The sequence below is a fragment of the Bubalus kerabau genome, chromosome 12 (genome assembly GCF_029407905.1).
Source record: "Bubalus kerabau isolate K-KA32 ecotype Philippines breed swamp buffalo chromosome 12, PCC_UOA_SB_1v2, whole genome shotgun sequence".
Classification (NCBI taxonomy): Eukaryota; Metazoa; Chordata; class Mammalia; order Artiodactyla; family Bovidae; genus Bubalus; species Bubalus kerabau.
In genome coordinates this window covers 16,645,568-16,671,912 of record NC_073635.1, presented here as the reverse complement: position 1 = coordinate 16,671,912, position 26,345 = coordinate 16,645,568, and the positions used below count along the sequence as shown (strand labels likewise).

At 48.3% G+C, this 26,345-nt stretch overlaps 1 protein-coding gene and 1 non-coding gene across 2 annotated transcripts in view; both read left to right on the top strand.

The window, feature by feature from the left end:
- The first annotated feature begins 863 nt into the window (after window positions 1-863).
- The window catches only part of SIAH3 (siah E3 ubiquitin protein ligase family member 3), a 72,430-nt gene continuing 46,948 nt past the window's right edge, over window positions 864-26,345 (top strand). Inside the window, exon 1 of the mRNA XM_055542041.1 lies at window positions 864-1,013. Within this exon, the coding sequence (XP_055398016.1) occupies window positions 879-1,013 (135 nt within the window). The 5' untranslated portion in view covers window positions 864-878. The remainder of the gene's footprint in view (window positions 1,014-26,345) is intronic.
- Window positions 24,981-25,052, top strand: TRNAC-ACA (transfer RNA cysteine (anticodon ACA)). The gene has a single exon. It is a non-coding gene; the product is annotated as a tRNA-Cys (tRNA).

Genomic DNA, 26,345 nt, shown 5'->3' with positions numbered 1-26,345 from the left:
GCCGCTCTCCTCTCCGTGTAGCTTTTCCCTGTATGTGTGCATTCATGCACCAGGGATTTCATTATTTTTAGAAGCATACACTGTACACTTTTAAGCTTTAATACTTTCAGGCTTCAGTAATTACAGTATTACGGATATACATACACATTTTCCCCCCTCCAACTCCAAATGCATTTGTCAGGAATGCTTTTCTTTTTGATAAAGACTGGAGAGTAAGATTTATCAAGCGGCTGAAATCCAAATCGCAGAGAGAGTCAGAGCTCAAGATTGAAAGATGCACGATTCTGCCGCTGCCAAATCCTTATCTGGAATCGGAGGAGTCTTGTAATATTTGATTTTCTCCCAAGCAGCTCTGGTGAATCGGAGCCACGATCTGCCTTATCCATCTGCCTACTTTGGAGCGGGGTGTTTTACTATTTGGCGGTTTAAATGCTTCACGTTTTTGCCAGCACATTAAGAAAGGCTCTCATGTTAAATTAAGTCAATTAATAAATGAGACACATTAAGCAATCAATTTTGTCAGCCTATCTCCCCGGCATTATGTATGGTTGGCTGTAATCACAAGATAAATGCAATGTGCTGATCTATGGTAATGTTCAATAATACATTCTCCGCCAGGCTCAATTCATCAGGGAGTTTCGGTAGAGGAGGCATTTGTTATTGGCTGTCTCTGCACCTCAAGGATAACATTTCTGTCCTTTTGATTGGCCGCCTCACTGCTGCAAGATTCTAACCGTCTTATTTTGATGATGAATATGAAGGCATGCTAAGCCAGGCTGGAGCGAGTGTCTCAGAGGCTGCGCGCCTTCCAGAGCCCAAGGACTTAACGGCTTCCTCCGCCACCTTCCTGTGCCAATCATCCCCCCAAAAAAGTTGTGATGCTTTTCTTCACCCAGTGCTTTGGGGCTGTGTTAGATCTCATTCACCTCCGCTTTCAGCACAACAAGGCTAAACGGGTGTTCGCCGCCGCCGGGCAACTTGTCTGCGTTGTAAACCCCACGCACAACCTAAAGGTGAGTGGCTGGCTACCGTTTGATGTTCCCGTGGCTCGGGTTCAAGTCCTTCCTCGGCAGGGGGGGGGGGGCAGTGGCGTCAGGGACCCTCCCACGGAGCCCGGGGCGCTCCAGGCAAAGGTCATCCCTCTGCTACTCAAGACGGTGTTGGGCACCCGGAGCCCGCGCTGGGCTCCTTCTCCCTCTCTGGGTGTGTGGATGCTCTCGCGACGGCGTGTGTTTCCCTGCCTGGCGGGGGAGACTAGAGTCAGCGTCTATTTCTTTTACCCCACGCTGTCAGCCTAGGAGTCAGAGGTGGGGTTGTGTGTGTGTCAGAAGTGAGGGTGTTGGAGGGAGTAGGGGGCGTCCCCCTCCCTCTCCCAAATACTTGTGGGCAAGTGTTTAGGAGAGAGGGTTTGAAAAGTTACCTACATTGCAGGCTGTCCCGTGTGCTGGAAAGGCAGGCAGGAAGCACACGGATTTCTGAAGCCCCTCTGGTTGCTCCTGAAGTAGCTGGGCTGGGCGGTCGCGAGACGGGACCCAAACCTCCCACACCAGACAGGGGTCTGGGAGCTGGGGAGGGGGCGCTTTCTGCAAAGTGTGTTTTTCCTGTGCTCAGACTCAGCCTTGGGGGCGCGGGACGGGGGTGTCGGTAGGAGCTCGTCTTCTTTGCATCCTGAGAGCTGGATGCGCGATGCGCCTGGTGTATCGAGGACGGGAGCAGGCAGATTGTTTCAGTAGCATTGTAATGAACCCCGCTCAGAGCCGCCACCGCTGGGATCACTGCAGGCGCTGCGGCCCTCACATCTCTTTAGGTCAGCGCCCTTTAAGAGGACAGCCTCAACACGGGCTCGAGGGACCGCTCCGCATCCCCCGCCAAGATGAGGGGGAAATGAACCGAGAGCCGCTAGGCTAGGGGAGGAGGGAAGACGGGCAGTGAGGGCGGTAGGGGGCGGTGCGAGGATGCAGTTGAACTCCCCCGCACCCCAGTGTGAAAGTCGCAGCCGCCTGGGCTCCGTCCCAGAATAAACGATGGACTCGTTTGGGAGTTGCTCTCATTATACCCGAGGCTGAGAGAAGAAGGGGAGGTGGGGGGAAAGGGCATCTGTGCCGCTAAGCAAAGGAAGTCTCTGCGAGCATAGATCTGTCATTCTGACCACTGCTGTGGGGCAGGTCTTATTGCTTGTTGCTCATCACTTTATACACTCCTGCAGTCAGACTCTCTTCAGCTGGAGCCCTGCAGGCCAGTGCTAATGGGTACCTCCTCGCACCCCTACCCCCAACAATTCCTGGAAGTCCCCAGGAGGGCCAGCGGCCCGGAGCCCCTGGGGCCATATGCCAAGGCCCTTCCTGGATGGAAGGGTGATGGACTACCTTGAGAGCACTATGGTGCTCCGGACCTAGGAAGTGATTTTCTGCAGGATCCAAGCTGTGATGAACACCATCTCAACTGCTCTGCCTCTCTCCTGCTCTCTTTCCCCCCATCTCTCGCTCCACCCTCCCCTCTCCCCCTCATTCCCCTATTTCTTTTTCCCTTCATGGCTTACTTTTATAAATGGGAATTCACCCCCAGTCATCCTTGGCAAAGTCAGTGTATGATGTACGTATTAAAATATGATTCTGAATTCCATTTTATGACTACTTTTGAGACCGCCTTCAAACTCCCATTGTTTTGTCACTTTACATTCGTTTCTTCCCTGTGGCAAGAAATTCTGTTTATTCCTGCTTTGCATTTTAAAACTTTTACAAATTGTTTATGAGACTTAGTGTTTCCAAAGTTTCAATTTATATGGTTCGTTGGCTACAGCTGATGATGGAGGGGAAACAGGGTGCTAAGATCTTGGTAGGGCATGGGCTGAAAGTCATCTGTGCTTGTTTCTGTGATGTCAGCCTGGATTTTGACAGGCAGTCCTGCTGCCCAAACCCAGGATTCCAGAGTCAGGGCTGGAGACCTTAGGTCAGTGCTGACCAGCTCTGTGACCTTGAATGACTCAGTGTCTCTGAGCCTTCCCTTTTTCATCTTCAGAATGAACCAATGAATCTCTAGCCTGCCTCCTCCGTGGCTCTGTGAGGCTGTGAAGGGATACTCAGGGTAGATGGGCTTTATTAACACTCCCCTCCACCCCCCAAATTATATTATTGCATGTCATTTGTAGGGTTCCATTAGGAATTTCAAAAGTTATTACTTAAAGCCTTCAGCCAACTTAGAAACTATATAAGCATGAATATAAAAATAGGTGACATGTGCTTTTAGAGGCTATTTTCCATGGCTCACTTTGTCATGTACATACTTATTTGACTTTTTATTTCCCATAAAAAGCCACTTAGAGATTCTGCTCAGATAAGTGTCCTCACAGATAAACAAATCAAACTGAGGGATACTTATGTTACCAGGGGGTACGACAGGACACACAGCATTTACAGAGGCTGTGCCAGGTACAGACAGACCTCTGCAGCCCAGGATGTCTCTGTGAAAGTCTCATCCATGCTCCAGGTGGCCCAGCAGGTAAGTTCTACCTGCTTCTCCAACCTGAGAGCTAACAGCTTGGAGCTTTTCTTGGAGCTTTTAAAGGCACAATTCTCTAGGAACACTGCTGCTCCATCATGGATATTAAGAAGGGTATAAAACCTCAAAAGAAAGTGCTCCTTCCAACCATTCCTTTCCACAGACAGGCCATGGAAATATGCCTTGGATGTAAAAAGCTGCAATCCACATAGGAAGAAAAAGTCTTTTTTTAAAGAAAAAAAAACAAAAGTCGTGGCCATGTTAAACCAGGATGGCTATTGATCTGCGGTGCTTCCCCGCACTTTGTACGACAGGCCGGTACATGACGTGGTGACCACGGACACAGAGACCGCAACCTCGCTTTCAAGTTTCTAGGTTGTGTGTTGCTTCCAAGAGGAACTGGGAAGCCTGTGTTTTTCTTTGTGGAAGCATTTTTGCATTTTGTTCTTTCCTGTTGTTCCTGAGAATGCTAGCAGTACTTCGGGACCTGAGGCAAGTGCTGAATTATAATCAAAAATCACTTACTGAGCAGAGAAAACCGTGTATTTACCATGCTTCTATAGGTCACCTTCATTCTCAATCTCATTATGGCGATTACTCAGCAACCTAGGATTCCCTCAAGCAAGCTTGTTCTAGAAGCTTGCCTTTAAGTGGAGGCAAAGGCCTGCCTGGGGAATGCAGACAATCCAGTTAAACCCATTACAATCCTTAAGCCCACCCTTCTTAAAAGGGGTGTTTAGAGTCGCTGGCCTGAAATAAGAGGTTCTCCTTCTTCAAGAAGAATCCGTTGCAGAGCTGGCTCCGTGGACTGCAGACGGCACCCTGTGTTGCCCTGTGTCTGTCTGTCTCTGCCTGTAGAGGTGGCTCCTTGAAGAGATCAGGCCCCCCAGTTCTCCGTCCCAGCCCGTGGAAAGCGACCGCCAAGGAGCTGGTGATCTTGCCTGGCTGCCGTCTGCTTCCTCGCTCATGGAGGTCACTGAAATGCGGCCCAGGGGCTGCACCGAGCAGGGTGCAGGCTCATGTCCTGATTTAGCACCACTTTCTCCCTCCGGTCCTTCGCTTATTTCCAAACCAAGAAAGCCTTTCTCTCCTGGCTCCTCTCCCATCCACACTCGCTGCTTGGACAATGCCCTGCCCTGGCAGCCCTCTCTGCTCCTGCCCTGTCTCCAGCGGTGCCCTTTGAAGAGTGGACTGGCCAGTCTGTGCACCCCGGCCTCTCCAGGGAAGGGTCTGCAGTGAACGCCAGAGCCCCTCTGGGGTCAGAGCTCAGCACTTCCCAAGCAGACTGGCGCTAAGCCGGGGCTGGCTAGGAGACTTCCTGTAACCACAGCGCTTGATAAGCCAGGTTCTGAAACAAGTCTTGCAAAAGGCTTTCTGGCAAACTTCCCAAAGGCCCTAACCTCCCTACCGCTCCTGGGAGGCTATTCATGCCTCCATCCAGTGGGTCCAATCCCCAGAGCCCTTTTCTGTTGTAACCCGTTAACCTTGAGTCTATCTATAGACAGACACACACATACACACACTCAGAGCCATGCGCACACACACAGTGGGAGGGACATACAGGACAGTGTGGGCTTTAAGTGCCCGTGCATGCTAAGTTGCTTCAGTTGTGACCCCACCAGGCTCCTCTGCCCATGGAATTCTCCAGACAAGAATACTGGAGTGGGTTGCCATGCCCTCCTCCAGGGGCTCTTCCCGACCCAGGGATCAAACCCAGATCTCTTGCATCTCCTGCACTAGCAGGTGGATCCTTTACCACTGGCGCCACCTGGGAAGCCTAGCAGACACTAAACCTAAAATTAGGGCATTTTAGTACCAGGACTTGCAGCATCCACCTGCCTCTCATTCTGAGACCAAGCCATATGGATGGATGTGTGCTGAGTGACGGTGGGGATGGGGTAGGGGCTGCATAGAGTTGGGGGAGGGTATCATTAAGGGAGAACCAAGGCAAACCTCACCTCGAGCGCCTCGACTGTTCAGGAAACCTTTGGAAATCCCGTTCCGGCCTCAGGGCTTTCACTAACTGACACAGCACGGCAGGCAGCCTAAGGGAAGCTAAAGACCTGGATGTTGTTTTTAGAGATGTAAAGGCGGCCTTGGAGTGTTCAGCCTGAATGCCTAGTTTCCGGCAGTTCAAGATGGTTTAGTAGCCGGCGTGTGGGTTTCTCAGCTCTTCCTGACACAGCCACCTCTGAGGGTCCCATCCCCCATTCCCTGGACATGTCAGCATCTTCCTTTGCTGTCCAGGCTGGAGGCTCTATTAGCGCCTTAGATGGGGGTGGTAGGGAGGGAATGGGGGGGATGGGGAGACCAGTGGAGGAGGATAAGGGGGGACTGAAGCTGGTCCCTGAGTCACTCTCTGAGCTTCAGTCTAAAGGCTTTCCCGTGCCGCCGCCTCCAGTCCTTTGGTTTCTGTGAATACTGTATGACACTTGGCTCTGCAGGCACAGAGCAGTCATGCGGCTTTTCTGGTTAATGGTGATTGTAAATGAGGCTCCCGAGTCACATAACTGGAGGCTCCGGGCGGCCATTTGGGTAGCGGTGTGCTGTGATGGGGAGGGCAGGGGAAGCTGAAGCTGGTGTGGAGGTGAGGTGAGCCCACGACCTCGGCACTGCCTTTCTCTGGTAGCCCCCCGGAGCAAATTTTGTGGCCCTCCCTTCACCACAGTCCCTCAAGCGGCAGGGACTGTTTGGAAGCAAGGAGAAAACAGGGACTGAACGCTTTCTTTGAAATTCACAGAGAGGTCAGAATTTTTTGGATGGCTTCCCTGGGGTAAGGCAGAATATTTTTCTAGCAATTAACAATAAGAAAAAAATGAACTGACTCTTGGCAAAATCACAGAGGATGCAATGGTTGGATGGCATCACTGATTCAATGGGCATGAACTTGGGCAAAACTCCCAGAGACGGTGAGGGACTGGGAGGCCTGGCGTGCTGCAGTCCTTGGGGTTGCAAAGAGTTGGACACGACTTGGCGGCTGAGCAACAACAAAAAAGTCATCCGGACTCAACCAGCTGTGCTCCCCAGAGGGGAAAGCTGGCCTGTTTAGACACAAGGTGTCACGTGGAAAGGGTCCCACCCCAGAGAATGGAGCCCCACCCTCCCATGGGGATCTCCAGCTCAGAGAATGATGGGGAGAATGTCAGAACCGGGAGGCTGAATCTTCTTAGTCTACAGTCAAGGAAACTGAGGTGAGAGAGGGAAATGACTTGTATTTCCTACAGCTTCTGTAACAAATTACCACAAATGGGGAGGCACAAAATCAGAGAAATCTATTTCTCAAAGAAATCAGGAGGCTGTAGGTCCAAAATCAAGGTGCCAGCAAGGCCAGGCTCCCTCCAAGTTTCCAGGGAAGAATCTGTTCCTTGCTCATCTGGCTTCTGAGGGTTCCCTGTGTTCCTTGGCTTGTGGCCTCATCTCTCCACCTCTGCCTCTGGGGTCACATGGCCTCCTTCTCACCTCTGTGTGTCCATATCATAAGGACACAGGTGACCGTATTGAGGGCCTATCTGGATTGTCCCTACCTGGACAATCCAGGATTAGTTTTCATTGCAAGATCCTTAATTTAATCACACTTTGAAAGCTTTAGTCCCTCAGTCATGTCCAACTCTGGAACCCCATGGACTATAGCCTGCCATGCTCCTCTGTCCATGGAATTCCCCAGGCAAGAATACTGAAATGGGTTGCCATTTCCTTCTTTAGGGAATCTTTCCTGACCCAGGGATCAAACCTGGGTCTCCTATACTGCAGGCGGATTCTTTGTCATCTGAGCCACAAGGCAAGGCTAATCACACCTTTGGTCATATAATATTCACTCTGTTGCTCTTTAAGGTAATTCAGGTTCCAGGCACTAAGATGTGAATATCTTTATTCAACCCACTACTTCCCTCTTGCAGACTCAATCTATTTTGTGACAGAATTGGAACCAGAAGTTAGGTCACCAAAGGTCAGACCTAGATCCCTGGCTGCCCCAGGCTGCCTTCCAGTTAGTCCAAACTAAACACCCCTTGCTTGAGTGCATGCTGTGGGAGCTGGAAATTGCAGGACCCCCTTCCTGTACCCCATCAGTCCTAGACCAGCCAGTGTGACCGCATGGGCTGCCCCACACACCCTGTCATCTCCCCTTTATCAGACCCACATTTCGTTAGCAAATCAGGCCCTCTTCATCACCTCATGGAGTGCTAAGTCAATTCATTTGTGTTCGACTCTCTGCGACCCCATGGACTGCAGCCCATCAGGCTCCTCTGTCCATAAGATTCTCCGGGCAAGAATACTGGAGAGGATTGCCATTCCCTTCCCTAGGAGATCTCCCTGACCCAGGGATCAAATCCACATCTCATTATGTTTCCTGCATCGGCATGCAGGTTCTTTACCACTAGCACCACCTGGGAAGTCCTCTTTATCACCATCCTTCCTTACTCCCCTATCCCTTCCATAAATTTTCTTTCCTGTTTCAAATTCTTTTAAAAATAATATAATCTACATGGATGCCTGCACATCAGACTTTAAAAATCAAATGATAAAGAGATACACTGTCAGAAGCATAGAGCATTAGATCTCACCCTTGGCACACAGTTTGTAAATCCACCAGATCAATACGGGGGTGAAGCAGGGGGTGTAGCGAAAACACACAGGCTTTGGGGCAGAAAGAGCTGAGCTCAAATCCAGACTGTTCCAGTGGCCCACGGGTGACTTTGAACAAATGACTTCGCCTCTCAGAGGCTTCATTTCCTTCTCTATAAAAAGCAGGAAAGAACGCCCACCTTCGATGGGGCTGCAAGGAGTAAACGAGCTCACAGAAGGAAAACGTCTGCCGTGGAGGACAGAGTCGGTAAATAGCAGCCGTTATTGTCAACACGGGTCATTACGATAAAAGCTAAAAGCCGCTCCTCGGAAGCTGGAGTCAGTCTCCCCACTACTCCACCTTCTGTTTTCCTCCACCGCCCCTCCCTTCCTTCGGGCCTCGGGGCCTGCTGTTCCTTAGTACTTGTGAATTGCCCTTGGCCTTCAAGAGAGTTTTGAATAGAACAATTTCTTGCCTTACGTAAAAGTCAGATTTGTCCTTATTGCCTAACTTCAAAGAAAACCCTGAGCCCTGCTTGAGTTCCGGGCCTGGAAGTGCAGTGGGCGAGGGGCTGGATTGGGGGAGGATGGGCATGCCAGGTGGGACACGGGCTGGCACGTGTGCCCTGGTGCCCAACATCCGCAGAGCCAGGAGCCCTGCCACAAGGTCCCCTCTCCTCTCGCCGGAGAAGGGTCCTCATGACTTATGCATGCTTTCTTTTCATTAGCGGCAGCCGAGTAAGCACAAGGGCCAGCGGGTCTGTGAGGGACATCTGATCGGGGTGAGGGTGTGAGGCTGAGTGACACCATTGAGAGATGCAACAGGGCGGGGAGAGGTAAGCGGGCAAAACCTGCAGGCTCCCTGGGAAACTGGACATTCATTTTCTCTCTGCCTGCAGTTCATTCTGCCTTGAGGAAGTCCCTTCCCTGTGAGCTAGGTGGGATGGTTGATGCTTAACAGAAGCTTGGTGTTCTTATTGAGTTGCTAAGTCATGTCCGGCTCTTTGAGACCCCGTGGACTTGTAGTCCGCCAGGCTCCTCTGTCCATGGGGTTCTCCAGGCAAGGATACTGGAGTGGGCTGCCATTCCTCCTCCAGGGGATCTTCCTGACCCAGGGATGGAAACTGAGTCTCCTGCATTGGCAGGCTGAGCCACCAGCCACCATAGAGCCACCACGGGCAAGCTGATTTACCACTGAGCCACCTGTAGCCCCTGAAATCAAGGGAGAGAGAGGCTCTGGCCTTTCTAAGCCAAGAAAGAATTTCCTGGATCCTACCATCAGGCAAGTCTATAAAAAGCACCAAGAAAGGCCACAGGGCTGGGCTCTTCCTTACGCCACCTGAGTTTCTACACACACACACACACACACACACACACACACACACGGTCCATGGCAATTCTGAGATGCCAACCTTTTTGGACCCTGAGTGGTCTCTGAATAGCAATGCAAGATCAGAGGGTGTAAAGCCCAGTTGATGGGGTCCCCAGCACCCCTGTGGAGGAAAGAAGGGATCTCTCTTCCCCACCCAAACTGTCACTGACCTCCAGCCTCAGGAAAGAGGTAAAGGGAGAGATGGGAGAGAAAAGAGGAACATTCTAGTTGAGGCTTTGGACTCAGACCTAGATGGGTTTGGATCCAGTGATGTCAGTTCCCTTGAGTAACCTCTTTGACCTCCCAGAACCCACATTTCCTCAACTATTAAAATGCTTATCATGAAGGTGAAATATAATGTAGATAAACTGCTTCGTACAGCACCCAGCACCTTGTACATACTCCATAAATGGTAGCTGGCATCACTAGTAAGTGGAGCTCCTTAGAGATGTTCCTGATGCACAAGATGTACCAAGATTCTTCTGCCCAACTTGGACAAGTGATCAAACTTCTCAGACTGGATGCTGGGGGAAAGAGAGGGGAGGGTCAGCAGTAAAAGGATCTGTCTGTTGACTGACCAAGATTTTGAAGCATAGTAGGTTCAAGCTCAGGCTTCCCAGGTGGCTCAGTGGTAAAGAATCTGCCTGCCAATGCAGGAGACATGGTTTGACCCCTGGGTTGGGAAGATCCCCTAGAGGAGGGAATGGCAGCCCACCCCAGCATTCTTGCCTGGAGAATCCCATGGACAGAGGAGCCTGGCGGGCTACAGTCCATGGAGTCGAAGAGAGTCAGACATGACTTAGCGACTAAACGACAACGGGTTCAAGCTCAGGGAACCAGACAGAGTCCAGGTCCTGGTTCAAACAGATGAGACCCAAAGGGGTGATGCCCAGGGTCACAACTGAGGCAGGGCAGGGCCCACTGCTCTATGTAAGCTACCACACTGCTGGGGGCTGGGGCGTTGGATAAAGATGCTGCCTCTCTAATGTGAGCCACACATGCTGGGCATCTTCCCAGGGGGTCCTTGTCCTTAGGACCTTGGCAAGGTAACAACTAGGCAGGTAAACATGGGGCATTAAAAAGGCAGTGTTCCTCGCATCTCTACTGCTGGCCCAAATACACAGCAAAGGACTGGGATGAGGCTGTAAGTGAAATCACCCAAGCCACAAAGCCATAACCCCAGACTTTCAGATAGCAGGGGGGGTCAAGTTCTGCTACAAAAGGTGATGTTTTCATCTTGACCTGGGGCCCTGGATGAAAGCACCATCAGAAACCAATCTGTGATCAGCCCGATGTTTTTAGCAGATGAATAGGGTCCCTGTGGATCATTTAGAATTGTGGTCTAACTGGAAATGTCAGTTTTACTTGCAAGACGCTGTATCTCTTAATCATTTCTCGGTCCTTTAATGTATTTTTAATCACGAACCTGTGATTAGGAGGGAGCTGTGTGCTGCAGGGCTGTATCCAGGCAGTACCAGGAACTCCAGCTGGAAGAGACTGGACTGTGGAAGGGGGAGGGGCCCCCAGGACAAAACTGGAGAGTGTCCTCTATGGTGGGGAAAGGCCACTGTGACTATTTTGGGGAGGGTGAGCATGGCATTAGGAAGGCTCCACAGAGACTGAACCGAATCCAGATCAATACAAGATTTTACAAAAGATGGGCCAGCTAGTCTAGCCATCTGCCCAGCTTTGTAGCCAGACGCCACGGTCCCTCAGATCTAATTCCTACGACTTTGCCAAGGATGTGCCAGGAAGTCCAAGGCAGAAAGCCACTCAGAACCTTGTGTTCCCTGTCTATAAATTACAGGTATATTGTGACTTAGGCTAAGCTGGCTGCATATCCTGAAATCCACAGGCTGTGCTTTTCTGCTGTCCCAGTTATGCACACAATAATAACATTAATGATCAGCACAACCACAAAATAGCTACCATTTATGGCAGGCATGCTATGTCCAGGAACTGTGTTAAATGCTATGCATTTAATTCTCCCTAGGAAATAGTATATTATTATCATTCCATCAAAGCAGAGGAAAGGAAAAAAGCTTGCTCAGTGATACACAATTCTTGTGCAGTGAAACCATTTAAAATTAAAATCCTGTGCTTGGGGGCTTCCCTGGTGGTTCAGTGGTAAAGAATCCGCCTGCCAAGGCAGGAGGCTCGGGTTTGATTCCTGATCAGGGAAGATCCGACATGTCATGGAGCAACTAAGCCCATGCACCACAGCTATTGATCCTGTGCTCTAGAGCCTGGGAGCCACAACTACTGAGCCCATGCGCTGCAGCTGCTGAAGCTGAAGAGCCCCAGAGCCCGTGCTCTGCAGCAAGAGAAGCCACCGCGATGAGAACCCTCGCATGTCAACTAGAGCATAGCCCCCAGTCACTGCAACTGGAGAAAAGCCTGCACAACAGCTAAGACCCAGCTCAGTCAAAAATAAATACAAGTATAAAAAAAGGAATCCTTTAAAAAAAAATCCTGTGCTTTAAAAAATTTCTTCGTATGTCATCCCTCAGCATTCCTATTTCACAACAAACAACTGGCCATAAGACTAATGTTGAGTGTATTGTATTTCATTTAAAAATACTGAGCTGAGATCCTGGCTCATTGTATGTACAGACATTGAACATACACTGATGCCCCAGCTCTTGGGGGACGATCCTGGGAGGCTTGCTCTAGGATTCCCTGGGCTGCCCCGTGGGATGGACCCTGTGGCCAATGGCAGCGACTCTGTCCCTTCCTCCTGCCTCCTGGAATCTCTTCCCAAAGAAACCACTGTATGAAGTCCTTCTCTCAGGCTCTTCTTTGGGGAACCCAAGTTAAAACTACATATGTGTGTAGTAGTAGTGTTAGTTGCTCAGTCATGTCTGACTCTTTGTGACCCCATGGACTGTAACCTGCCAGGGTCCTCTGTCCATGGAATTCTCCAGCCAAGAATACTGCAGTGGATTGCCAATCCCTTCTCCAGAGGATCTTCCCAACCCCACGGATCAAACCTGGGTCTCCGGCATTGCAGGCAGATTCTCTACTGTCTGAGCCACAGGGAAGTCCACATATGTGTATATGTTTCCTAATTAACATATATTTATTGAGCACTTCCTAAGTGCCAAGTGCCATGCTAAGTGATTTACCCAAATTGCCTTTTTAAAAATTCTCAAAACCATGCTGACAGTCTATCTCCAAACCACATGGGGAGAAGCTGAGGTACAGAGAAATTAAGTAACTTGTCCAAGGGTGCATCCAATGAGTGGTAGAGTTTAATTGGTGCTTTTAACCTCTGTGTTAAGCTGTCTCTCCCGCTCCGTCACAGACCACCTACTTGGAAGCTTCTACAAAGAGCCTAGCCTTCCAAATCAGGCTTGATAACAACTATGACTTTGGGGGACTTCCCTGGTGGTCCAGTGGTTAAGAATCTGCCTTCCAATGTAGAAGATGCAGGTTCAATCCCTGGTCAGGAAACTAAGATCCCGCATGCTGAGGAACAACTAAGCCCCAGCACCTTCAACTACTGAAGCCCGAGCACCACAACTAGAGAGTCCATGTGCTGCCTCAAAAGATTCCACATGACGCAGGGAAGATCCAGCACACTGCAGCTAAGACTCCAAGCAGCCAAATAAATAATAAATGTACACAGATTTTTAAAAATTACGATTTGCATACAATACTTGAAGGAAATCTTGGCAACAACTTTACCTAAGTGCTCGACTAAAAATTATCTGCAGAAAAGGAAGTTCATGTCCCATGATCATTTTTTTCAAATGGATTACATGATTGGAGGAGGACAGAGTGTCTGAAACTGGCATGCGTGCTCAGTGGCTCAGTCTTGTCCGACTCTTCCTGACCCTATGGACTATTTGATATTAGGTCAGACAAACCAGGATAGCAATTTGAGTCTCACGAAATAATGACTATGCTTTCTTTGTTATGTGTGTGTGTTTGTGTGCTCAGTCACTAAGTCGTGTCCGACTCTGCAATCCCATAGACTGTAGCCCGCCAGGCTCCTCTGTCCATGGGATTTTCCAGGCAGGAATACTGGAGGCGATTGCCATTTCCTTCTCCAGGGGATCTTCTCCGACACAGGGACTGAACCCGTGTCTCTTACATCTCCTGCATTGGCAGGCAGCTTCCTTTACCACTGAGCCCCAGCACTGACCCCTAAATCTGGGCCACGTGATTGTCTTGTCAATACCTCACTTGCTTCTCAATGACAATGGGAACTACTCGACAGTGTCAGAATGCAAACAGTCTCTAAGCACTCGGATATCATTAAACAGGGCACTTTTTCTCTGAGAAGAAAAGAAAGAAAGCTTTTTATTCAAAATCAAAAACATACTTCAAGAGAATGAGGCTCTTACCCTGTCACACCTGCTCTCTCAGAGATCCACAGAACTTTGAAATGTTCTTTCCCATTAGCAGCCATACTTTATTATCAAATTTATTTTTTAAACTCAAATCAAAGAGGAGCGAACTTTTAATGACCATTTTCTACCTAATTTAACTCAGCCTCTACCTTGACTTCTGGTCAGCCCTTTTCCTGATGCTCTTCAAATGTTTCTTCTTTCCAAAGCTGCTGTGAGAAGAACTGAGTTGAGGGAGGCATCGGGTTAGAGGTGGGCTTATGGCAGAAGGGCGGAGTGATGCTTGCGGTCTTTGTTCCCAGTATACAAGGTGGAGCCGTGCAGGGCAGTGTCTATACTGACTTCTGAGGAAAACGCTCAGCCAGGCACTGTGGAGGGAGGTCACCAAGGTAGTCAATCCCCAGAGTCACCTCAAGCAGCAGCCCTGACATCTGGGGAAACTCACAGAGGCTGCAGAGGGCTCACGGGGGAAGCTGACATGAAGGAGCTAAAGGAATTCTGGGAGGAAAGTGCCTCAGACTGGAGCCATGTGCCATCACCGCCATTCCCAGCCCCTGTGATGCCTACGCATCTCTGTGGCCCTCGGGCTGACCACCTGGAGGACCACAGTGGGCAGGGGCCTGGCCCTGAAGCACCACGGCTGCCCCCAGCCCTGCACACCCCCACCCCCACCCCAACCCCCCGTAAGCAGGAGGGCTGATGAGCACATGAAGAAGCTGCCCCACTGAAAAGTCAGCTCTCTTCAGGACGTCCCCTGTGGTCCAGTGGCTAAGACTCTGCACCTCCACTGCAGGGCACAAGTTTGATCCCTGGTCGGAGAACTGAGATCCCACAAGCTGCACAGTGGAGCCAAAAAAGAGACAGTCTCTTCACCAAGTGATGCTGAGAAACCTAGACAACCTCATGTAGCCCAATGAAGTTAGAATAACCCACATACTATACACACAAATAAACTCAACGTGGCTTACATTTAACCATGACATCTTAAAAATCCTAGAACACAAAGCTTTCTCTGACATAAATTGTACCAATATTGTCTTACATAAGTCTCTTTTTACTTGCAAAAGTAAAAGCAACAAATGGGACCTAATCACACTTAAAAGCTTTTGCATAGCAAAAGAAACCATCCACAAAATAAAAAGGCAACTCATGGATGGGGAGAAAATATTTGCAAACAGTGTAACTGACAAGCACTTAATTCCTAAAATATATGAACAGTCCATACAACTGTATCAAAAAAACCAACAACCCCATCAAAAAATAGGCAGATGACCCAAATAGACATTTCTCCAAAAAAGACATACAGACGGCCAAGAGGCATATGAAAAGATGGTCCACAATGCTAGTCATTAGAGAAACGGAAGTCAAAACTACCATGAGGTACGATGTCACACCAGTCAGAATGGCCATCATGGAAAAGTCTAGACCAATAAATACCAGATGGGTGTGGAAAAAAGGGAACTCTCTTATACTGTTGGTAGGAATGTGAATTGGTACAACTACTATAGAAAATAGTATGGAAGTTTCTTAAAAAACTAAAACTAGAACTGCCATAGAATCCAGCAATCCCACTCCTGAATATATAGTATCTGGAAAAGACAAAAACTCTAATTTGAAAAGATATACGCACCCCAATGTTCAGAACGGCACTGTTTACAGGATCCAAGACATGTAAGCAATCTAAGTGTCCATCAACAGATGAGTGGATAAAGTAGATGTGGTATATATAGGCAATAGAATATTCAGTTAGTTCAGTTGCTCAGTCATGTCTGACTCTTTGCGACCCCATGAATTGCAGCACGCCAGGCCTACCTGTCCATCACCAATTCCCGGAGTTCACTCAGACTCACATCCATAGAGTCAGTGATGCCATCCAGCCATCTCATCCTCTGTCGTCCCCCTTTCCTCCTGCCCCCAATCCCTCCCAGCATCAGGGTCTTTTCCAATGAGTCAACTCTTCGCATGAGGTGGCCAAAGTCCTGGAGTTTCAGCTTTAGCATCAGTCCTTCCAAAGAACACCCAGGACTGATCTCCTTTAGAATGGACTGGTTGGATCTCCTTGCAGTGCATGGGACTCTCAAGACTCTTCTCCAACACCACAGTTCAAAAGCATCATTACTCAGCCATAAAAAAACAATGAAATATTACCATTTACAGCAACATGGATGGACCTAGAGGTGATCATACTGAACGCCAAGTCAGACAAAGACAAATATTACTATTATATGATATCATTTATATGTGGAATCTAGCAAACACCCTGTTCCAACAAAACAAGAGAAGATTCTACACATGGACATCACTGATGGTCAAAACCGAAATCAGATGGATTATATTCTTTGCAGCCAAAGGTGGAGAAGCTCTATACAGTCAGCAAAAACAAGACCGGGAGCTGACTGTGGCTCAGACCATGAACTCCTTATTGCCAAATTCAGACTTAAATTGAAGAAAGTGGGGAAAACCACTAGACCATTCAGGTATGACCTAAATCAAATCCCTACGATTATAAAGTGGAAGTGGGAAATAGAGTCAAGGGATTAGACCTGATAGACAGAGTGCCAGAAGAACTATGGACAGAGGTTCATGACATTGTACAGGAGGCAGGGACCAAGACAATCCCCAAGAAAAAGAAATGCAAAAAGGCAAAATGGTTGTCTGAGGAGGCCTTACAAATAGCTGTGAAAAGAAGAGAAGGGAAAAGCAAAGGAGAAAAGGAAAGGTATACCCATTTGAATGCAGAGTTCCAAAGAACAGCAAGGAGAGATAAGAAAGCCTTCCTCAGTGATCAATGCAAAGAAATAGAGGAAAACAATAGAATGGGAAAGATAGAGATCTCTTCAAGAAAATTAGAGACACCAAGGGAAAATTTCATGTACAGATGGGCTCGATAAAGGACAGAAATGGTATGGACCTAACAGAAGCAGAAGATATTAAGAGGAGGTGGCAAGGATACACAGAAGAACTATACAAAAAAGATCTTCATGACCCAGATAATCATGATGGTGTGATCATCAACCTAGAGCCAGACATTCTGGAATTCGAGGTCAAGTGGGCCTTAGGAAGCATCACTACGAACAAAGCTAGTGGAGGTGATGGAATTCCAGATGAGCTATTTCAAATCCTGAAAGATGATGCTGTGGAAGTGCTGCACTCGATATGCCAGCAATTTGGAAAACTCAGCAGTGGCCACAGGACTGGAAAAGGTCAGTTTTCATTCCAATCCCAAAGAAAGGCAATGCCAGAGAATGCTCAAACTACTGCACAATTGCACTCATCTCACATGCTAGTAAAGTAATGCTCAAAATTCTCCAAGCCAGGCTTCAGCAATATGTGAACTGTAAACTTCCAGATGTTCAAGCTGGTTTTAGAAAAGGCAGAGGAACCAGAGATCAAATTGCCAACATCCGATGGATCATCAAAAAAGCAAGACAGTTCCAGAAAAATATCTACTTCTGCTTTATTGACTATGCCAAAGCCTTTGATTGTGTGGACCACAACAAACTCTGGAAAATTCTTTAAGAGATAGGAATACCAGACCACCTGACCTGCACCTGTTCTTGAGAAATCTGTATGCAGGTCAGGAAGCAACAGTTAGAACTGGACATGGAAAAACAAACTGGTTCCAAACAGGGAAAGGAGTACGTCAAGGCTGTATATTGTCACCCTGCTTATTTAACTTATATGCAGAGTACATCATGAGAAACGCTGGGCTCAGATATGCAGATGACACCACCCTTATGGCAGAAAGTGAAGAAGAACTAAAGAGCCTCTTGATAAAAGTGGAAGAGGAGAGTGAAAACTTGGCTTAACACTCAACATTCAGAAAACTAAGATCATGGCATCTTATCCCACCACTTCATGGCAAATAGATGGGGAAACAGTGGAAACAGTGGCTGACTTTATTTTTTGGGGCTCCAAAATCACTGCAGATGGTGATTGTAGCCATGAAATTAAAAGACGCTTGCTCCTTGGAAGGAAAGTTATGACCAACCTAGACAGCATATTAAAAAGCAGAGACATTGCTTTGCCAACAAAGATCCATGTCATCAAAGCTAAGATTTTTCCAGTAGTCACGTATGGATGTGAGAGTTGGACTATAAAGAAAGTTGAGTGCCGAAGATTTGATGCTTTTGAACTGTGGTGTTGGAGAAGACTCTTGAGACTCCCTTGGACTGCAAGGAGATCCAACCAGTCCATCCTGAAGGAGATCAGTCCTGAATAGTCATTGGAAGGACTGATGCTGAAGCTAAAACTCCAGTACTTTGGCCACCTGATTCGAAGAATTGAGTCATTTGAAAAGATCCTGATGCTGGGAAAGATTGAAGGCAGGAGGAGAAGGGGACGACAGAGGATGAGATGGTTGGATGGCATCACCAATTCAATGGACATGAGTTTGGGTAAACTCTGGGAGTTGGCAATGGACAGGGAGGCCTGGTGTGCTGCAGTCCATGGGGTCACAAAGAGTCAGACACGACTGAGCGACTGAACTGAACTGATATGTGGAATCTAAAAAGTAATAGAAACAAATGTATTTATAAAACGGCAATAGACTCAGACATAGAAAACAAGCAAATTTATGGTAACCAAAGGGGAAAGGAGATGGGTAGGGATAAATTAGGGGTATGGGAATAACAGGGCTTCCCAGGCAGCACCAGTGGTAAAGAACCTGCCTGCCAATGCAGGAGACATAAGAGACACAAACTGGATCCCTGGGTCAGGAATGTCCCCTGGAGGAGGGCATGGCAGCTCACCCCAGTATTCTTGCCTGGAGAATCCTCATGGGCTGGATTCCTGGATTCCTTCCAGAGAAGCCTGGCAGGCTACAGTCCATGGGGTCGCAAAGAGTCAATCATGACTGAATGGACTTAGCACACAAGCATGCATGGGATTAACACAACTGTATATAAAATAGATAAAGAACAAGGATTTACTGTATAGCACAGGGAACTATATGCATTACCTTGTAATAAGCTATAATTAAAAAAGAATTTGAAAAAGAATATATGTATATGTAACTGAGTCACTTTGCTGTATACCTGAAGCTAACACAATACTGTCAATCAACTATAGTTCAGTTAAAACAAACAAATAAATAATAAAAGACAAAAAAAAGCCAGAAGCTGCCTCTTGAGGCCCAAGTGCTACATCTGTTTATGGTAGTTAAAGAAATGCCAAGTGGACCCTTCTCGGTGCACCTGCCAAAGCCAGTGCTGGGCACCTGAGGCTCTCCAAGAACCCACAAGAAATGAGAGTGGAAAGCGGCGCTCCCAGGGCTCCTGAAAATGCTCGGCCGAGGAGGTTTCCTCAGAGCCGAGAGGCTGCGCTAGCGGTCGGGCTCCGCGCCCGTGGGGTCTGGAGCGAGTCACTTAACCTTGGCGTCGCCATCTGGCAGGTGAGAGGTGACATTTGCCCAGTGCCTCCCTGCTGGGCGACCCTGGTGTGCAGAGATGGCCGTACCGCTGACCTCATCCTCACGTGGCCTCTTTTCCAAGGGGTTTGAGACCGTTTACACCAAATGGTGGCGTGAACAGGTGAATAAGACAGAAGTAAAATGGAGGATGTGAATAGTTAACCATACAAGCTTAACCCATTTATCGTGAGTGACGGAAATTTAGTAGAAAAGTGAAATTCTACCGATGTGTCTTAAGCACCTCTCAGTGTACTAGAAAGATCATGGCCTTTGGACTCAGATATGGCTTCAGATTTAGTTCCAATATTCATACCTATGTGACTCTAGGCAAATGACTATAAGAAGACAAAAAATGTGAAGCTGGTGGAGGATTAAATGTGTCAAAAACACGCAAAAGCACCTAGATCAGTGCCCAACACATAGGAGTGTCCTCTTGGAGGTTGATTTCTTTTGCCTTCTTCCCTTCCTCTTTTCATGTTTTTCTATGTATTTAACATGGAAATAGTTCATATTTGAATCATAGGTTAGAGGGAACTCTCTAGGATTGAGAAAGAGCTTGAGATTATGAAAGGGAGAGACTTGTCCTGCAGGGAAGGCAGAAATTTTCAAGATGGGAATGACTCAACTAACTTATCCAAAGTCAACGGATGAGTCCTTCACATTCTCTGCGTCTCCATTTTGTTATCTGGGTATGGAATTATTACAATGGGTTCTCTGACACCTGAGAGCTCCCAAGGATTTGCTGGGAGGATGTTTTTTCCATGTTGAAGCGGGAAGACCCCGAGCAGAGCCACTATTAGGAGGGCAAGGGGCACAGCTCCACACAGGCATGAAGCTTTGCAACATCAGGACGCCTGGGCAGTCCAGGGGGCACTAGAACCTGCTGTTCTTCTGTTCCTGAAGCAGGCATTGGGACAGCAGTGTGTGTGTGTGTCTGTGTGTGCACGCTTAGTCATGTCTGACTCTTTGTGACCCCACAGACTGTAGCCTGCCAGGCTCCTCTGTCCATGGGGTTTTCCGCAAGAATACTGGAGTTGGTTGCCATGCCCTTCTCCAGGGGATCTTCCTGACTCAGTGATCAAACCTCTATCTCTTGCATCTCTTGCATCTCCTCCATTGGCAGGCAGATTTCTTTACCACTGTACCAACTGGGAAGACCCTTGGAATAGCAGCTGTCTGCACATTTTCTACTAAACAATTAAAAAGGAAAGATGACAAATGCAATTTTTTCTTGCTCTCTGAGGTCATGTGGGTATATGCAGGCAGGCAAAGAGACAACCAGCAAAATTCCAGGCAACCGGCTGGTATCGGACGCACAGCAGCAGGGAGCAGCCCACACCACCTCTCCCCAGGGAGAATCAAACTTGCCTCACCCACCTCACTGATATACAATGGAATATTACTCAGCCATAAAAAGGAATGAAATTGGGTTAGTTGTAGAGATGTGGATGGACCTAGAGTCTGTCATACAGAGTGAAGTAAGTCAGGAAAAGAAAAAGAAATACCGTGTATTAACGCATATATGTGGAATCTAGAAAAAAAATGGTACAGATGAACCTATTTGCAGGGCAGGAATAGAGATGTAAATGCAGAAAAGAGACATGTGGACGTGACAGGGAAGGGGAGGGTGGGACGGAGTGGGAGGGTATCACTGACATATATACATACCGCGTGTAAGACAGCTAGTGGGAGCCTGCGATACAACACAGGAAGTGCAGCGCAGTGCTCTGTGAGGACCCAGATAGAGGGGGCAGGGAGGTCCCTGAGGGAGGGGATGTCTGTACACATATAACCGATGCACTTCGTTGTACAGCAGAAACTAATACAACTTTGTATTACACTCCAATTGAAAAAAAAAAAAAGACCATAAGTTTAGGGTTGGTTTGTTGGTGCATTCAAATGCAACCAGTGGGCCTTGTGGTTTAGGCTGTCTTTATATTCTGTCTAAAGGGGACAAAAGAACATTAAAAATCTCCTTTAGATGTTAAAGGAAAATTCCTTTTTGTTTTTAAATGCACACTTAATAGCTATTTACTATGAGCCAGGCATGCTGTTCTAATGACAAATATTAACTCACTTAATCTGCAAAATTACCCTGTGAAATACAGTGATAACATCACTGCTTAACAGATGAGGAATGAGGCAGGGAAAGGGTAAGCAGCGTGCCCACAGTCACGCAGCAGTGAGGGCTGGAGCCAGGAGCATGACCTCAGGACCTGGCCCCAGGGCTGCCCCAGTGTCTCCCATCACACCACCCTCCAGAAGACCTAAGTGTGGGTCAGTGCACAGGAAGGTACTCAGGCCTCTCCCAGTCCAGGGTGGGCTGAGCTCCCTGATGGTCCCGGTATAGCTCTGTCTGTCCTACTGGACAGGGGAATCCCACAGACCCCATCAGACTCCTGGGTTGACTCCAAGTGGCCCAGCTTTAGAAGGGAAGCTTCCTCAGAAAAGAATCTGAGAACCCAAGCAGACAGTCCCCACAAGCTCGAGGACACTGTCTACCGGCCATGGGCCCTGAGTTGCCACGTAACCTGAGAGCACAGCCCTGTAACCTGAGACCTCAGAAGTAGACCACCTCTCCCCCTTGGTTTTCTGTTACCTCTCAGATGGGCCCAGACTCAGGCACAGGGCCTAGGGCCTGAGGGGCTTCCTTCTGCATCTGAGCAAGTGAAGGGAGCCGCACAGATACCGGTAAACAGGTCTACGTGATTGCCAGACCTTCGTAACTGGACAGCCTTCCCTTTCCCCTGATAGAGATAAATGTTGATAACTCAATGATGAAAACATTGTAAAGTGCCAAGCACAGCATGTTTAGTTACAAAAGCCAGGAATAATTGCTTCTGCCTTGCTGCTAAGAAAACCAGTTGTTGAGTCCAGGATAATTCTAGTAAGAAACTGGCATTCAGGGATTAATTGTTTAGGATGTAATGACCACTACAACCCAAACTAATGAGAACAGAAGGCAGTTTCCAATTTGAATCTCAGAAATGAAATAGGCCTTGCCAGGCTGGCTGGTGCAGAAAAAGAGAATGGAAGGGCTTTTTTTTTTTTTTCAAAGCTCACTACTGATTGGGCGAAAAATCAGAAAGCATTTTGCGAGAACAGCTTCTGAGAAGACTAGCCAAAAGTCTGTGTGGATGCCTCAGGAAAACAGTTGATTGATTATTAAAAGCCTGGCTGAGCTCCTTCCTGAAGCCCTGAGCAGGTTGAGGGCAGCAAGGCAGGGGAGAGTCACCACCGTGTGGGGGAAGAGGGAGCGGGCGCCTGGACCGGAGACAGGTCCATCCCTGGTGCTTCAGCTTGACCTTCAGCGGGTCTCTTTTTTCTCAATCTGTCTCATCCTGCAAATCTTGGGATGGACTGCGGTACTTACCCCGCCAAATTCAATGGCTTAGGTGAGGAGCAAACAAGAAAATACCTGGCAAAGTGTTTTTTGATCTTTAAATCACAATGTGGGTGGACAGTATTATTGGGATGAATTAGCCCCGTCCTCATGCTTTTATTTGTCTGCTTAGCCCTCTTTGTTTTAAACAGGACTCAAGGCAACCTACCTATTTTGTCCTAATTTCTTGCAGGGCTATAAGCACCCTGTAGAATCATGGTCATGGCAGGCAATGTTCAGTTCCAGAAAAGACCCAGGATGGTTTGCTGGACCCACTGAACAAGAGCCTGAGGGCCCTGGTGGGAGTGGAACCCTTGGCAGGTCTTCAGAGCCTCGAACGCACTCCCTACTCCCTCCTTCATCTCTAGCTCATGATTCATCATCCACAGCACTTAAGTCTGTCTGAAATAATTTGAAGCATTTATTTCTTTATGTATCTATGGTATCACTACCTTCTCGTTAGAATGTAAACCCCTTGAGAGCAGAGACTTTTTCTGCCTTGTCCACTGCTGCTGTGCTGTGCTTAGTCACTCAGTCATGTCCAACTCTTTGCGACCCCACGGACTGTAGCCCGCCAGGCTCCTCTGTCCATGAGGATTCTCCAGGCAAGAATACTAGAGTGAGTTGTCATGCTCTCCTCCAAGGGATTGTCCCAACCCAGGGATCGAACCCAGGTGTCCTGCATTGCAAGTAGATTCTTTACTGTCTGAGCCGCCAGGGAAGCCCGAGAATACTGGAGTGGGTAGCCTATCCCTTCTCCAGGGGTTCTTCCCAACCCAGGCATCGAACTGGTTCTCCTGCATCGCAGGCAGATTCTTTACCAGCTGAGCCACCAGGCAAGCCCTTGTCCACAGTGCCTGCTATCGATATCCATTTCAGGGATTTCCCTGGTGGTCCAGTGGCTAAAAACCCAACTATTCAGAGTGAATTTGAGAAGGACAAGAGCTGTCTCTTGATTGAGACAAATGGCCTTAATTTTGTAGAACCACCCTGGGATTAGACAAAAGGGCATTTTAAGCTCTGAGTTCTGCAGGTTCCACCTGGGCCTCCCCAGGCTGTGTCCAGACCTGTGGGGGTGAGGGAGTTGCAGCCCCAAATGAATGCTCCTCCCTGAAGCTCGTATCTTCCCTTCCAGGCCTCTCTCTGGACGTCCAGAGCTGGTCTCTCACAGATCTGTCTTTCCAAAAATGCCCCATGCCACCAGCATGCTTGAGGGTAGGCCGGGAGGCCCGGTCAAGGCTTCCTTTTTGTGGACAGAACTTAGGTGGACCGGCTGGGGTGGCCACATACACACATCAGATATGGGATGGAGCCAGAAATAGGAAAAGAGCCGGCAGGCTGCCCAACCTAGTCACAGCTGACACTCTACTGCCATGTTTCAGAATTCCAAGGAGTCTGGGTGCTCTAAATTCAAGCCTGGTGTTATGAAAAGTTTTACTTATTAAGATGGGGGGAGGGGAGTACTCTAACAGGCTTAGCTGTAACTCTGAAACATCTAGTCAAATGACTGGGACTTCCCTGGTGGTCCAGTGGTTAAGAATCCACCTTGAAATGCAGGGGATTCGGGTTTGATCCCTGGCTGGAGAACTAGATGTCACATGCTGCAGGGCAACTAAGCCTGCACGCTGAAACTACCAAGCCCAAGATGCAACTAAGCCCCAACACAGCCAAAAACGAAAGGTCTGTGGGCCTCTCCTTGACCCTTGCCCAGGGTCTCCCTGATGTCAAGGGTAGGCCTGTGCCTCAGCGAGACAGGAAGGAAGTCCTTACCACTGGGATATGGGCATCATGAAGTGCGGGGCTCTGACTTGGACACAGAAGCCTCTAGAAATACAAGGTACTTTTTACTCTGGGGATTTTACATATAATTGAACACATGTGACCCTGAGTCGGGAAGATCCCCTGGAGAAGAGAATGGCAACCCACTCCAATATTCTTGCCTGGAGAATCCCATGGACAGAGGAGCCTGGAGGGCTACAGTCCATAGGGTCGCAGAAAGTCAGACACGACTGAAGTGGCTTAGCATGAACACATATGATACATATGGATTTTATTAGCAGGGCTAAGAGACAGAAGCACCTCTTGTCTTCTCTGAGGACCAAATGCAGGCAAAGTAAGCAGCAAGACTGTTTTGCCTCCAACTAATTTATGTCAGAGGAGGAATTACTGGGAGCAGTGGGGGTGAGGGGTATTGACAGAAGCTTCCAGAATGCTGAAAGTGTTCCACATCTTGATTAGAGTGGCGGTTACTGGGTCCTGCACATATTAACATTTCCCAAGCTTCGCACTTGAGATGAATGTACTTCACACAGGAGCAGTTGGGAAGTCAAGCAGCCTGGCGCTAGCCGGCTCCATGCCCTCCGGCAATTTACTTATCCTCTTAAATCTGAGTTTACTGGGGCTTCCCTGGTGGCTTAGATGGTAAAGCGTCTGCCTACAATGCAGGAGACCCAGGTTCAATCCCTGGGTCGGGAAGATCCCCTGGAGAAGGAAATGGTAACCCACTCCAGTATTCTTGCCTGGAAAATCCCATGGATGGAAGAGCCTGGTAGGCTACAGTCCATGGGGTCGCAAAGAGTCAGGTCGGGAAGATCCCCTGGAGAAGGAAATGGTAACCCACTCCAGTATTCTTGCCTGGAAAATCCTATGGATGGAAGAGCCTGGTAGGCTACAGTCCATGGGGTTGCAAAGAGTCAGACATGACTGAGCAACTTTTCTTTCTTTCCCTGGTAGTCCAGAGGTTAAGACTGCATGCCCCCACTGCAGGGGGCATGGGTTCGATCCCTGGTTGGGGAACTAAGATCCTGCTTGTTATGCAGCCAAAAAGAGGAAAAGAAAATTTATTGACTAAAAATCAAAATAAGGCATATCAACTTTCAAAAAATTAAATGGGAAAAGTAACACATACAAAAACAAAAACCTTAATTTACTCACTGCGTAGTGGGTAAGGTCAACTCCTTACCTCACGACACTGTGGGGGAGGGCAGAGGTGCGCCTCAAGAGTGCTTCATCACCGGTGGTTATCAAATTATATCAGCTACATTAACTGCTTGTGCATCAGCTATGTCAGCTGGTGCTTATTAAAATGCTTAAAACTTTAAACAGATTTGTTGAAGGTATATTTTTTCTAAATGCAACAAAATGAGTTATTTCTGTACAAAACTCTCCTTCATCTAACTAGTCCGTCAATACCACTCATTTTCACTGACTGATTTCTTGGAAACCACACTTGCGGCTAGGTGCCGACTCTTCTGCCTGGCAAGCAGGTTGCCCCTTGGCCATCAGGCATCTGGGACACGACTGGAATTCAATCCTCAGGGAAACTAGAGCCCGCTATGGAAACGGGCTTATTGACAAAGACCTTTATTGCTCTTGCGGTGGAGTTCACCCCGCCCAAAAGAGGCCTGGTCCTGGCCGCATTTCATTCCTTGTGGTAATGTCTCAGCTCTGATCTACTTCCACTCGGAAGCTCAGAGGAGGTAGAGAGGAGATTCTGACTGTTTTATATTAGGTCAGCCAAGCGAGGATAGCAATTGGAGTCTCACAAAATATCAACTATGCCTTCTTTGTTATGTGTGTGTGTGTGTGTGTGCGCTCAGTCACTAAGTCGTGTCCGACTCTGTGATCCCACAGACGGTAGCCCGCCAGGCTCCTCTGTCCCTGGGATTCCCCAGGCAGGAATACTGGAGCGGGTTGCCATTTCCTTCTTCAGGGTATCTTCCCAACCCAGAGACTGAACCCACATCTCCTCCATTGGTATGTGGGTTC